Source organism: Oncorhynchus nerka, linkage group LG9a (assembly GCF_034236695.1).
Source record: "Oncorhynchus nerka isolate Pitt River linkage group LG9a, Oner_Uvic_2.0, whole genome shotgun sequence".
Lineage (NCBI taxonomy): Eukaryota > Metazoa > Chordata > Actinopteri > Salmoniformes > Salmonidae > Oncorhynchus > Oncorhynchus nerka.
Window position 1 is genome coordinate 11,949,793 of NC_088404.1, and position 15,130 is coordinate 11,964,922.

At 42.2% G+C, this 15,130-nt stretch overlaps 1 protein-coding gene across 1 annotated transcript in view; it reads right to left on the reverse strand.

The window, feature by feature from the left end:
• Window positions 1-1,372: 1,372 nt before the first annotated feature.
• Window positions 1,373-15,130, reverse strand: part of LOC115133925 (2-oxoadipate dehydrogenase complex component E1-like) — a 38,121-nt gene continuing 24,363 nt past the window's right edge. Inside the window, exons 11-18 of the mRNA XM_029667358.2 lie at window positions 13,719-13,858; window positions 11,956-12,106; window positions 11,429-11,535; window positions 9,407-9,571; window positions 9,156-9,238; window positions 6,310-6,476; window positions 3,128-3,213; window positions 1,373-2,469 (exon numbers count right to left, since the gene is read on the reverse strand). Of these exons, the coding sequence (XP_029523218.1) occupies window positions 2,365-2,469; window positions 3,128-3,213; window positions 6,310-6,476; window positions 9,156-9,238; window positions 9,407-9,571; window positions 11,429-11,535; window positions 11,956-12,106; window positions 13,719-13,858 (1,004 nt within the window). The 3' untranslated portion in view covers window positions 1,373-2,364. The remainder of the gene's footprint in view (window positions 2,470-3,127; window positions 3,214-6,309; window positions 6,477-9,155; window positions 9,239-9,406; window positions 9,572-11,428; window positions 11,536-11,955; window positions 12,107-13,718; window positions 13,859-15,130) is intronic.

Consider the following 15,130-nt stretch of genomic DNA (forward strand, 5'->3'; position numbering starts at 1 on the left):
ACGATGATGACATTGAACTATGCTTAGTCCTCACAACAAAATGGCAAACCGGAGGGAGTATTTAAAAATCCCCTGGCATTGCTTTTGCCCTAGGCCATTCCTACTTATGCATATAATAGAATGGAAAGCACATCCAACATGCATGGCCTCAGCCAATCCAAAAAGGCTTGTCACGGACTGCCACCCTGGCCCCTGTTTAGAATAGATCACTGTTCAACAGTTATCATAATTACTTATGAGGATCTTTTTTCCCCCTCTCTCCACAAAACAAAAAGGGACAGACTACTCTCAGTTAAATGCAATGGCTGTCTATTTAGAAAACCAATTAGATCTGTTATAGTGTCAGAAAATCTCAAAGGAAGTGAAATGAGTCTTCTGATCTATTAGAAGGTGTTAATGGGATGATGGAGCCTCTCCGGTCTGTCTCCCTTGACAGACTGATTCATTTCTGGGCCCCTGAATCCCAAATCAACCCCTTGCTACTACAGTATACCTTGAAATGAAAATGTACCATTCTGGAGCTTCAGGCCATGCCCAGAAACAATCCCTGGCACCTACCCCCAGTGCACTGGATTCAGAGTAATACCGTCTCACAGAAAATACCGTGTTTTCTGGGCAGACCTGAATCCCAAATGAGGGCCTAGCCTGTACACCCAGATACATGTGGATATCTGAGAGGATTTGATAGGTATAAGCAAGGAGATAAGTAAGTATAGCAACAATTCCACTTGTCTCATGAGTAAGATGGATTTACTGCCATATTGTTTACACCAATCCTCTCAGAAAGGGCTTAGTGGTTCGGTGCTGATTTGAATTCATAGTACAACTGAGTCACCCTCAAGAAGCGCAAGGATGCTACTATATTACTGACAATAAGTAGAACAGAGGAATTACAAGACTAGATCTAGCGTCTGCTTTAGATAACCAAAAGAAATATTCCCACAACATATGCACAACTGTTTGAGAAAAGTATTCAGTGCTATTTTGTAATAACATGGAAGGTAGCTACTAAAGAAACTACATGGGAAAAAAATGTGTTATGCAGGTGTGAACTACTTTTAAAAAAGTCCAACGTAGCCATTTTTTAAAATATCAAAACATTTCTGGGTACCAATTAAGTACCTTTAAAACATTTTTTTTTTTTTAAATAGCTTCTTAGCAAAGAGCAATTTCTCAAGCAAGAATTTTGCTAGGACTGTCTGGAAGTGGTCTGAGTGGGGCATTCGTTTTGTACCACTAGATAGTAAATTAGAACTCTAATACAGTAATGGTCAGTATTCACATCAGACTGTTTAAATCGTACCTGTAGCAGTAAAGACAGAATCCACAACAAATGAAACCTTCTGAAAATGAAACAAAACTGCTACTGAGATGGGATTAATATTTTAATTTGACTAATTTGTAGAGAAATAGCAGCCCTAACTTTCCTAAAGAAATATTAAATAGCCGTGGTGCTGAAAGGCACATTTGTGCAGTAGTTGTTCGCTTGGTATTTTTTCACAATTTAAGCACAATGAAAATCTTTGGATTTATACACACAAACAAAAATACACAAAATCATTTTTGAAGTTTAAATTTCACACTTTAACAGTATTTTGACGTTTTATTATAACAAACTGATGTTGAGGCTGACATTGAAAACAGTAGAAAAACTACAGCAGCTCATGCGGGCAACACTGATGAATGCCTAAGCCCTTTTGATTGACAACCTGAAACAATCTTCTACCTCGAAGAAACAAGATGATAGACTGAACAAGATGATAGTCATATGTCAGGTTAATGAAATGAAATCATAATACTCTGCTGTTGTGTGATCAATCAAAAAAATCAATGTATAAAACAATGATGCTCTAAACTTAGTGTCTAATGCCGTAATTCAATCTGAACCATATTTAGGTTTTGCTATTTGTCAGTAACCTAATAATGCCGTACAGCTAGTGAATTGAACACAATCAACAACAACAAAAAATCAAAAAATAATAATAATAATTGCCCTACGCAATTTCTGACTGTCTACATCACGTTGTTTTGTAGTTCCAACTCCATTTCATAATGCTAAACCCATCCCCACGAACCGCCAAACAGCAACTGAATCCGCCACATTGAAAGCAGCCCTTTAGCACTTGTGTTTTGACAACAATTTGAATGGAGAGGATGAGAAGAGGTAGCCTAGCTTCCAGACTGAATCACGACAGTGAAACAAGTTAAAAAAACATAAAACGGATCTGAATTCAGTCTGGATTTTCCAAGATAGAGGAGAGATGTCATGTGGTTTTTACTGGAGCTTCATGAAGTAGTGCTGGGAGTGAGCTTCCATTTTGGGGCCCAAGAGCGTCCATCTTGGGCCCCAGTTGTTCCAGTGGCTCAGGAGGAGAAGGTGGCGGTGAGGACGGCCTCGTTCTGCTGCTGGTGGAGCGCTCCGATGCCCACAGCCGGGGCGGGCAGAGCAGGCCGACTGACCAATCGAAGCTGGGGGAGAGAAGAAATGCATAGTTAATATTTAGTCTAGTATTTAGTCCCCCCCTTAAAAGATTTAGATGCACTATTGTAAAGTGGCTGTTCCACTGGATGTCTTAAGGTGAACGCACCAATTTGTAAGTCGCTCTGGATAAGAGCGTCTGCTAAATGACTTAAATGTAATGTAAATGTAAATGTAGTCTCACATGGCACATCACCCATGACTCTGTGAGAACAGACTAGATAACGTCCAGAGATTTCTAACTCATTGTGACCTTATGTCCCAAATAGGGCCGAAGGAGATTAGCCTAAGTAAGTTAGTATTCTCCAAGCAGGGTAAGTAATATCCAAAGATGTAAACCCAGTTAAATCTATACTGTGTTTTCCTGGTCCTTCAGACAGGGACAGGGCACGCAGAGCCATGGTGTAATGGGAAAGGGAAAGGGAGATACCTAGTCAGTTGTCTTCAACTGAAATGTGTCTTCAATGGTAACACTCCCCAGCACAAGTTATATCTACGACTCCCCATCGGGATTCAATCGACCGGGTCCGCCCTTCACACGGTTGCTCCCACCTACCTGTATCCCAGTCTGATTTCTAAACGGTCTCAATGAAAGTGTCAAATATCCACACACAAAAACAACCAACCAAAGACAGGGACAGGGCTCACCTTGCAGGCCAGCTGCTTCTCAAACCTGGGGGCCACAAACGACCAGGGGCCCATGTTCTGGGGCTCCTCCTGACTCCACACGAACTCTGTATGGGACACACACAAAAACCAAGGTCATTGTCCATTCATATTGATTTAATGCTGCTGCAGAGACGTAAAGGGAACAGATGGCATCTGTAGTAAAGGAACAGCTTCTCAGAGCATTGTCCAGGAGGGGGAAAAAACATGCTCCGTGGAGAATTTCCTTTGAAATAGCTTTTTAGACCAGGTCGAGACTTAATCTGTGTCTGAGAAAATCAGCCTATGGTGTCTGTGGGATTTAGTGATGACCCGGCATGGGCCAAGCCAGGTGAGATTGAGGTCAGGTTAGGGTACCTTAAGCGTCGGTGTACTTGGATAAAAGCAACTGCTAAACAGTATTTTAGATTTAGATATTCAACTCTGCACCTTAGGAGACGTCTGCCCTACGTACACAGACATGGAACACTTTAATAGTGTTTACATACTGTTTTACCCACTTTATATGTATATACTGTATTCTAGTCAAGTCTTATTCTATATAACTACTGCTGTACATACCTTTTCTATTCATATACTGTCCACAAATGTCTATACACACCATCCTAAAATTATCTGCCGAAATTGTTGCCACCCCTATTACTAGCCTGTTCAACCTCTGCTTTTGTCTGAGATTCCCAAAGATTGGAAAGCAGCTGCGGTCATCCCCCTCTTCAAAGGGGGGGACACTCTTGACCCAAACTGTTACAGACCTATATCTATCCTATCATGCCTTTCTAAGGTCTTCGAAAGCCAAGTCAACAAACAGATTACCGACCATTTCGAATCTCACCATACCTTCTCTGCTATGCAATCTGGTTTCAGAGCTGGTCATGGGTGCACCTCAGCCACGCTCAAGGTCCTAAACGATATCTTAACCGCCATCGATAAGAAACATTACTGATCTGGCCAAGGCTTTCGACTCTGTCAATCACCACATCCTCATCAGCAGACTCGACAGCCTTGGTTTCTCAAATGATTGCCTCGCCTGGTTCACCAACAACTTCTCTGATAGAGTTCAGTGTGTCAAATCGGAGGGTCTGCTGTCCGGACCTCTGGCAGTCTCTATGGGGGTGCCACAGGGTTCAATTCTTGGACCGACTCTCTTCTCTGTATACATCAATGAGGTCGCTCTTGCTGCTGGTGAGTCTCTGATCCACCTCTACGCAGACGACACCATTCTGTATACTTCCGGCCCTTCTTTGGACACTGTGTTAACAACCCTCCAGGCAAGCTTCAATGCCATACAACTCTCCTTCCGTGGCCTCCAATTGCTCTTCAATACAAGTAAAACTAAATGCATGCTCTTCAACCGATCGCTACCTGCACCTACCCGCCTGTCCAACATCACCCTCTGGACGGCTCTGACTTAGAATACGTGGACAACTACAAATACTTAGGTGTCTGGTTAGACTGTAAACTCTCCTTCCAGACCCATATCAAACATCTCCAATCCAAAGTTAAATCTAGAATTGGCTTCCTATTTCGCAACAAAGCATCCTTCACTCATGCTGCCAAACATACCCTTGTAAAACTGACCATCCTACCAATCCTCGACTTTGGCGATGTCATTTACAAAATAGCCTCCAATACCCTACTCGACAAATTGGATGCAGTCTATCACAGTGCAATCCGTTTTGTCACCAAAGCCCCATATACTACCCACCATTGCGACCTGTACGCTCTCGTTGGCTGGCCCTCGCTTCATACTCGTCGCCAAACCCACTGGCTCCATGTCATCTACAAGACCCTGCTAGGTAAAGTCCCCCCTTATCTCAGCTCGCTGGTCACCATAGCATCTCCCACCTGTAGCACACACTCCAGCAGGTATATCTCTCTAGTCACCCCCAAAACCAATTCTTTCTTTGGCCGCCTCTCCTTCCAGTTCTCTGCTGCCAATGACTGGAACGAACTACAAAAATCTCTGAAACTGGAAACACTTATCTCCCTCACTAGCTTTAAGCACCAACTGTCGGAGCATCTTACAGATTACTGCACCTGTACATAGCCCACCTATAATTTAGCCCAAACAACTACCTCTTTCCCAACTGTATTTTATTTAGTTATTTATTTTGCTCCTTTGCACCCCATTATTTTTATTTCTACTTTGCACATTCTTCCATTGCAAAACTACCATTCCAGTGTTTTACTTGCTATATTGTATTTACTTTGCCACCATGGCCTTTTTTGCCTTTACCTCCCTTCTCACCTCATTTGCTCACATTGTATATAGACTTGTTTATACTGTATTATTGACTGTATGTTTGTTTTACTCCATGTGTAACTCTGTGTCGTTGTATCTGTCGAACTGCTTTGCTTTATCTTGGCCAGGTCGCAATTGTAAATGAGAACTTGTTCTCAACTTGCCTACCTGGTTAAATAAAGGTGAAATAAATAAAAAATAAAATCCTTTAATCATGTTTAAATAAATAAACACATATTTATAGTCTGGACTCTGACATTGCTCGTGCTAATATTTCTTAATTCCTTTCGATACATTTTGGAATTTTTTGTGTATTGTTAGGTATTACTGCACTGAGCTAGAAACAAACATTTTGCTACACCTGCGACAACATCTGCAAAATATGTGTATGCAACCAATACATTTTTATATGATAGTAAAAATCTAGTCAAATTTTATTTGTCACATACACATGGTTAGCAGATGTTAATGCGAGTGTAGCAAAATGCTTGTGCTTTTAGTTCCGACAGTGCAGTAATATCTAACATGTAATCTAACAATTTCACAACAACTACCTTATATACACAAGTATAAAGGAATGAATAAGAATATGTACATAAAACTATATGAATGAGCTATGGCCGAACGGCATAGGCAAGATGCAGTAGATGGTATAGAGTACAGTATATACATATGAGATGAGTAATGTAGGGTATGTAAACATTATATTAAGTGGCATTGTTTACAGTGGCTAGTGATACATTTTTTCATTATTAAAGTGGCTAGAGATGAGTCAGTATGTTGGCATCAGCCACTCAATGTTAGTGATGGCTGTTTAACAGTCTGATGGCCTTGAGATAGAAGCTGTTTTTCCAGTCTCTCGGTCCCAGCTTTGATGCAGTAGTGTTTGAGGTAAGTAGTGGTCAGGTCAGGTACAGCCTACCTTTAGCATTGGTGTACTTGTTCAGCTCCTGCTGCAGGGCCTCCAGAGGAAAGGGACACAGCTCCTCCAGTCGGATCAGTGCTGTGGTCTGAGTGGCAGCTGCCGTTTCCCTCTGCTTCAACAGGGCATAGTAGTGCTTTCCTGAGCACAACACCACCCGCTGGACACTACAGGGATAGACGGAACAGGATTATTAAATCAAACCTGGACAGCAATATTACACACAGAGGACCAAACATTAGGAACATCTGCTCCTTCCATGACAGACTGACCAGGTGAATTCCAAGTGAAAGCTATGACGCCTTACTGATGTCACTTGTTAAATCCACATCAGTGTAAATGTAGGGGAGGAGAAATTAAGACATGGATTATTTATGTGTGCCATTCAGACAGTGAACGGGCAAGACAAAATATTTAAGAGAATATTTGAAGGGGTATGGTAGTAGGTGCCAGGAGCACCGGCTTGAGTGTGTCCACAACTGCAACGATGCTGGGTTTGTCAATGTCAACGGTTTCCTGTGTGTATCAGGAATGGTCCACCACCCAAAGGACATCCAGCCAACTTGACACAACTGTGGGACGCATTGGAGTCAACATGGGCCAGCATCCCTGTGGAACACTTTCGACACCTTGGGCTTCTGAGTGATGCAGCGGTTTAAGGCACTGCATCTCAGTGCTAGAGGCATCACTACACCCTGGTTCGATTCCGGGCTGTATCACAACCGGCCGTGATTGGAAGTCCCATAGGGTGGCGCACAATTGGCCCAGCATCGTCCGGGTTTGGCCGGGGTAGGTTGTCATTGTAAATTAGAATTTGTTCTTAACTGACTTTCCTAGTTAAATAAAGGTTAAATAAAATACATCAAAAACCTGGTAGAGTCCATCCCCTGATGAATTGAGTCTGTAATGAGGACAAAAGGGGGATGCAACTCAATATCAGGAAGGTGTTCTTAATGTTTTGTCACTCAAACTTTTTGGAACCATGACACACCTTGATGGGATATAAAATTCTGCAGCAACCCTAAGATTTCCTTATTAAATTAACCAAAGATATCCCTATTAAATTAACCAAAGATTTCACTATTAAATTAACCTAATATTTCCCTGTGACAAACGTTTTTATATAGATTAAATAGGATTTATTTGAAATATTTTCATAGTTCCTTAAAGCATCCCGAGAATCTGCCCAGAAATTTTGTTCAGGTTTTTAGTTTTGAACCGTTTTGGCTACAGACAAGCGTTTTTTTGTTGTTTTTTTGCATTGTAAAGTTGCGACCAGAGTCCCCAAGCCATGCTCCGTTTGTTTCTATGGCAGAGGCTGTGGTATAAGCTACACCCAGAGACATATATTAAGAAATAAATGACTCTGGCTGAGCCTAATGAGATTTGTCTGTGCTAATTGTTTTCACAAAGTGAAATGATACAAATGACTTTGCTTATGAAACAACCTGAATGCACAGGACTTGAAAAAGTATTTAGACCCTTTAATCAGTACTTTGTTGAAGCACTTTTGGCAGCGATTACAGGACGCTACAAGCTTGGCACACCTGTATTTGGGGAGTCTCTCCCATTCTTCTCTGCAGATCCTCTCAAGCTCTGTCATGTTGGATGGGGAATGTTGCTGCACAGCTATTTTCAGGTCTCTTCAGAGATGGTTGATCGGGTTCAATTTGGGGCTCTGGCTGGGTCACTCAAGGACATTCAGAGACTTGTCCCATAGCCACTCCTGACTTGTCTTGGCTGTGTGCTTATGGTCGTTGTCCTGTTGGAAGGTGAACCTTCAGCCCAGTCTGAGGTCCTGAGCACTCTGGAGCAGGTTTTCATCAAGGATCTCTCTGTACTTTGCTCCGTTCATCTTTCCTTTGATCCTGACTAATCTCCCCGTCCCTGCCGCTGAAAAACATCAACACAGCATGATGCTGCCACCACCATGCTTCACCATAGGGATGGTGCTAGGTTTCCTCCAGACGTGACGCTTGGCATTCAGGCCAAAGAGTTCAATCTTGGTTTCATCAGATCAGAGAATGTTGTTTCTCATGGTCTGAGAGTCCTTGCAGCCTGTCATGAGGCTTTTACTGAGGAGTGGCTTCAGTCTGGCCACTCTACCATAAAGGCCTGATTGGTGGAGTGCTGCAGAGATGGTTGTTCATATCCACAAAGGAACTCTGGAGCTCTGTCAGTGACCATCAGGTTATTGGTCACCTCCCTGACCAAGGCCCTTCTCCCCCGATTGCTCAGTTTGGCCGGGCGACCAGCTCTAGGAAGAGTCTTGGTGGTTCCAAAGTTCTTCCATTTAAGAATGACGGAGGCCACTGTGTTCTGGGGGACCTTCAATGCGGCAAACATTTTTTGGTACCCTTCCCCAGATCTGTGTCTCGACACAATCCTGTCTCGGAGCTTTACGGACAATTCCTTTGACCTCATGGCTTGGTATTTGCTCATGGCTTGGTCCATGCACTGTCAACTATGGGACCTTACATAGACCGGTGTGTGCCTTTCCAATCAAGTTGCAGAAGCAATTTTGAGTCTCATAGCAAAGGTTCTGAATAGTTATGTAAATAAGTTATTTCTGTTTTTTTTTATTATAAATGTGCAAAAAATAACCTTTTTTTTTGTTGCTTTGTCATTATGGGGTATTAAGTGTAGAATGATGAGGAAAATGTTGTATTTAATCCATTTTAGAATGCGGCTGTAACGTAACACAAATGTGGAAAAAGTCAAGTGGTCTGAATACTTTTCGAATGCACTGTATCTATCACATCCTAGAACCTTTTTTTGGTTCCAAAAAAAATTATTTTCTGACGGTGTACTATTTGATGGAGAGTGTATTGTGGGTCCTTCTTTACCTTGCTGGTGTGACTGAGGGGTCACCAATCACAGGCTTGAAATATGTACCAGGAGCCATGTCAACCAGACTGGATGTTGCTCCCTACAGGTAGAAAACGGGAAGGAAATACATGATCTATAAATAACTAGTCACTATGTGAGAAGATGAGTGTTTCTGCACCTCTCCTTGCCCAAACGGATCTCCTCAAATAGCCTAAATGACTACTTTATGGCTTGATTGTATTAGAGGTTGAATATTTGAATGTCTTACAGAGAATCGGAGCAGAGTCTTGGGCCCGGCCACGATGAGCGGCTTGCGGAAGTTGCGTATCATTTGTCGTCTCAGCAGGTGGAAATACTGGGCTGGAGTCGTAGGGTTGACAACGCCCATGTTGACATTGTCACCATCCACCCCCTCCTCTTTACTGTCACACAGCTGGGGAGATGGCGAGAGATGATGGTTATTTTAGATAGACAAGAAACCATACTTTTCAATGATCATCATACTATTAGCTATTTTAATATATATATATACAGTGCCTTGCGAAAGTATTCGGCCCCCTTGAACTTTGCGACCTTTTGCCACATTTCAGGCTTCAAACATAAAGATATAAAACTGTATTTTTTTGTGAAGAATCAACAACAAGTGGGACACAATCATGAAGTGGAACGACATTTATTGGATATTTCAAACTTTTTTAACAAATCAAAAACTGAAAAATTGGGCGTGCAATATTATTCAGCCCCCTTAAGTTACTACTTTGTAGCGCCACCTTTTGCTGCGATTACAGCTGTAAGTCGCTTGGGGTATGTCTCTATCAGTTTTGCACATCGAGAGACTGACATTTTTTCCCATTCCTCCTTGCAAAACAGCTCGAGCTCAGGGAGGTTGGATGGAGAGCATTTGTGAACAGCAGTTTTCAGTTCTTTCCGCAGATTCTTGATTGGATTCAGGTCTGGACTTTGACTTGGCCATTCTAACACCTGGATATGTTTATTTTTGAACCATTCCATTGTAGATTTTGCTTTATGTTTTGGATCATTGTCTTGTTGGAAGACAAATCTCCATCCCAGTCTCAGGTCTTTTGCAGACTCCATCAGGTTTTCTTCCAGAATGGTCCTGTATTTGGCTCCATCCATCTTCCCATCAATTTTAACCATCTTCCCTGTCCCTGCTGAAGAAAAGCAGGCCCAAACCATGATGCTGCCACCACCATGTTTGACAGTGGGGATGGTGTGTTCAGGGTGATGAGCTGTGTTGCTTTTACGCCAAACATAACGTTTTGCATTGTTGCCAAAAAGTTTAATTTTGGTTTCATCTGACTAGAGCACCTTCATCCACATGTTTGGTGTGTCTCCCGGGTGGCTTGTGGCCAACTTTAAACAACACTTTTTATGGATATCTTTAAGAAATGGCTTTCTTCTTGCCACTCTTCCATAAAGGCCAGATTTGTGCAATATACGACTGATTGTTGTCCTATGGACAGAGTCTCCCACCTCAGCTGTAGATCTCTGCAGTTCATCCAGAGTGATCATGGGCCTCTTGGCTGCATCTCTGATCAGTCTTCTCCTTGTATGAGCTGAAAGTTTAGAGGGACGGCCAGGTCTTGGTAGATTTGCAGTGGTCTGATACTCCTTCCATTTCAATATTATCGCTTGCACAGTGCTCCTAGGGATGTTTAAAGCTTGGGAAATCTTTTTGTATCCAAATCCGGCTTTAAACTTCTTCACAACAGTATCTCGGACCTGCCTGGTGTGTTCCAGGCACACCAGGCAGGTGTTAAAAAAGTTTGAAATATCCAATAAAGTCGTTCCACTTCATGATTGTGTCCCACTTGTTGTTGATTCTTCGCAAAAAAATACAGTTTTATATCTTTATGTTTGAAGCCTGAAATGTGGCAAAAGGTCGCAAAGTTCAAGGGGGCCGAATACTTTCGCAAGGCACTGTATATATATTTTTTTTAAAGTCAGTTAAGAACAAATTCTTATTTTCAATGACGGCCTAGGAACAGTGGGCAGAACGACAGGTTTGTACCTTGTCAGCTCGGGGATTTGAACTTGCAACATTTCGGTTACTAGTCCAACGCTCTAACCACTAGGCTACCCTGCCGCCCCAATAACAGGTTCTTAATCAAAAGTCGTTCCTCAATTCCTCACCTCCTCTCCCCTCATTCCTCATTCCTCCCCTATTGGGATTTTGAGAAGGAAGTGAGGAGAGCAGAGAAACTGAAGAGGAAAGACGTTTGACAAAAGAAGCCCAGCCAAACAAATTGGGACCGGCTGTCCTCCTCACCTGTAGGAACCTCTCTATACGGCATGAGGAGTGTTCAGGTCCGGCTCCGTCATAACCATGGGGCAGCAGGATCACCATCCCACACTGCAGCAGCCACTTAGCCTCACCTGGGAGAGACAGGGAAACGTTTCAATCAACCCCTAATGAAACCAGCCTCCATCTAGTGATTATGAAGGTTTTATGAAAGCTATATGAAGCCTTCACGTATCCCACAATGCAGCAGCTACTAAACCTATTGGAGTAGGAACCGCAAACACAGCTCAGAGTTATCTGTGAGTGCATCTATGTAGTATTAATCAAGTCTTGGACTCAAAACCACTTTCAAATGGTAAACATGTTATTTAGTCCAGAACTAGGCTTAATCTGTGTCCAGGAAACCGTCCCGATAGGTATACTGTGCACCACGAGTGGTTAGAATGAACCCGGTCCATCATGTACAACTGTCTGTAAATACAGGAACTCACCTAAAAATAGCCCTTAGCTACAGGAAGTGACATTAATTCCAATAATTAACCAGAGTATCATACCTCCGGAGATGAAGGTGTCGAAGATGATCTGAGCTCCGTTGAAGAAGTCACCAAACTGAGCCTCCCAGATGGGCAGGAGTTTAGGCTGGGCGATGGCCATGCCGTACTCAAAGCCCAGCACGGCCTCCTCAGACAGAGCACTGTTACACACCTGGGTGACACACACACACACAAGTGCACACTCTATAACAGGTTTTAACCAGTATACAGTAGAAGATAATGGTTTAGTTATAATGAGCATGTGACTGTTTCAGTTGTACAGGGTTGGGCAACAGGAGGGATTTTCTTTGCCCTGCTGAAAAGTTTTAGCAAATTATTTTTATATATTATTATTTTAGTTTTTAGTCACAAAACCAAAATCACCAGGAATTCAGTTGAAAAAAATAGTTTAAAATAGGAAACCTGTTCCCAAGAGATACATGTGATCGTGTAATAGTAATTCAAGGTATGAAATGTATGTATTTGAAAAGAACAAATCTCTTTTTAGGATTAGTTGTGGTATATTTGCAGTGTACAAATTATTATAATTATATTTCTGGTCCTCCAACCATCCGCACCAACAACAAAAAAAGCATCCAGAGGCTGATTCTAGTTGTCTACCCTGCAACAGTATTACTGACAGGAATCTTTACAGTTGTAACGCTGATTCTAGTTGTCTACCCTGCAACAGTATTACTGACAGGAATCTTTACAGTTGTAACGCTGATTCTAGTTGTCTACCCTGCAACAGTATTACTGACAGGAATCTTTACAGTTGTAACGCTGATTCTAGTTGTCTACCCTGCAACAGTATTACTGACAGGAATCTTTACAGTTGTAACGCTGATTCTAGTTGTCTACCCTGCAACAGTATTACTGACAGGAATCTTTACAGTTGTAACGCTGATTCTAGTTGTCTACCCTGCAACAGTATTACTGACAGGAATCTTTACAGTTGTAACGCTGATTCTAGTTGTCTACCCTGCAACAGTATTACTGACAGGAATCTTTACAGTTGTAACGCTGATTCTAGTTGTCTACCCTGCAACAGTATTACTGACAGGAATCTTTACAGTTGTAACGCTGATTCTAGTTGTCTACCCTGCAACAGTATTACTGACAGGAATCTTTACAGTTGTAACGCTGATTCTAGTTGTCTACCCTGCAGCAGTATTACTGACAGGAATCTTTACAGTTGTAACGCTGATTCTAGTTGTCTACCCTGCAACAGTATTACTGACAGGAATCTTTACAGTTGTAACGCTGATTCTAGTTGTCTGCCCTGCAGCAGTATTACTGACAGGAATCTTTACAGTTGTAATGCTGATTCTAGTTGCCTGCCCTGCAGCAGTATTACTGACAGGAATCTTTACAACTGTAACGCTTGTCGTCTGGGGAAGGAGATGAGAACCAATGCGCAGCGTGGTACGTGTTCATCTTATTTAATGTAAACTGAACACTGAATAACAAAACAACAACGAAAACAACCGAAACAGCTGTATCTGGTGCAGACACACAAAGACAGAAAACAACCACCCACAAAACACAATGGAAAACAAGGCTACCGGAATATGGTTCTCAATCGGGGACAACGATTGACAGCTGCCTCGGATTGAGAACCATACCAGGCCAAACACAGAAATAGAAAATCATAGACAAACTAACATAGACAACCCTCCCAACTCACGCCCTGACCATACTAAAACAAAAGAAGTGAGGTCAGAACGTGACAACAACGTGGTTTAGGGGGGATAGTACATAGTCATCATCTATGTGTTAAATACCTCCATGAATCCTTTCTGTTCAGGGTCTATGTGGTTTAGGGGGATGTACATATCATTTGTGTCCTGACAAACTATCATGGCATGTCTCTGACTGAAGGTGCCTCTCCCAACGTCCTGTCCACTGATGCGAATGTTGAACCCTGCAGAACAGGATAAACACATTCTTACAAAACAGGAGCGAATTACACATAGAAATGACAACAACAAAACCATGTGTTGTTCTAAGTATTGACATTTTATGAAAATGTTCAGTCTGGAAAACCTAAAGCTATCAAGCAATTTCTGTAAAATATAATATAAGAAATATAATAAAAACAATCCCTTTTTTGTTTCCACTATCATGCCAAAAAAACACACCAAACTATGCTGGCTCAGGTACAGTTGAAGTCGGAAGTTTACATACACCTTAGCCAAATACATTTAAACTCAGTTTTTCACAGTTCCTGACATTTAATCCAAGTAAAAATTCCCTGTCTTAGGTCAGTTAGGATCACCACTTTATTTTAAGAATGTGAAATGTCAGAATAATAGTAGAGAGAATGATTTATTTCAGCTTTTATTTCTTTCATCACATTCCCAGTGGGTCAGTAGTTTACATACATTCAATTAGTATTTGGTAGCATTGCCTTTAAATTGTTTAACTTGGGTCAAATGTTTCGGGTAACCTTCCACAAGCTTCCCACATTAAGTTGGGTGAATTTTGGCCCATTCCTCCTGACAGAGCTGGTGTAACTGAGTCAGGTTTGTAGGCCTCCTTGATCGCACACACTTTTACAGTTCTGCCCACAAATTTTCTATAGGATTGAGGTCAGGGCTTTGTGATGGCCACTCCAATACCTTGACATTGTTGTCCTTAAGCCATTTTGCCACAACTTTGGAAGTATGCTTGGGGTCATTGTCCATTTGGAAGACCCATTTGTGACCAAGCTTTAACTTCCTGCCTGACTGATGTCTTGAGATGGTGCTTCAATATATCCACATCATTTTCCTGCCTCATGATGCCATCTATTTTGTGAAGTGCACCAGTCCCTCCTGCAGCAAAGCACCGGCTTGCACGCCTCCACCTTTTCCCTCCAAACATAACAATGGTCATTATGGCCTAACAGTTCTATTTTTGTTTCATCAGACCAGAGGGCATTTCTCCAACAAGTACGAACTTTGTCCCATGTGCAGTTGCAAACCATAGTCTGGCTATTTTATGGCGGTTTTGGAGCAGTGGCTTCTTCCTTGCTGAGCGGCCTTTCAGGTTGTCGATATAGGACTCGTTTTCCTGTGGATACAGATACTTTTGTGCCCGTTTCCTCCAGCATCTTCACAAGGTCCTTTGCTGTTGTTCTGGGATTGACTTGCACTTTTCACACCAACGCACGGTCATCTCTAGGAGACAGAACGCGTCTCCTTCCTGAGCGGTA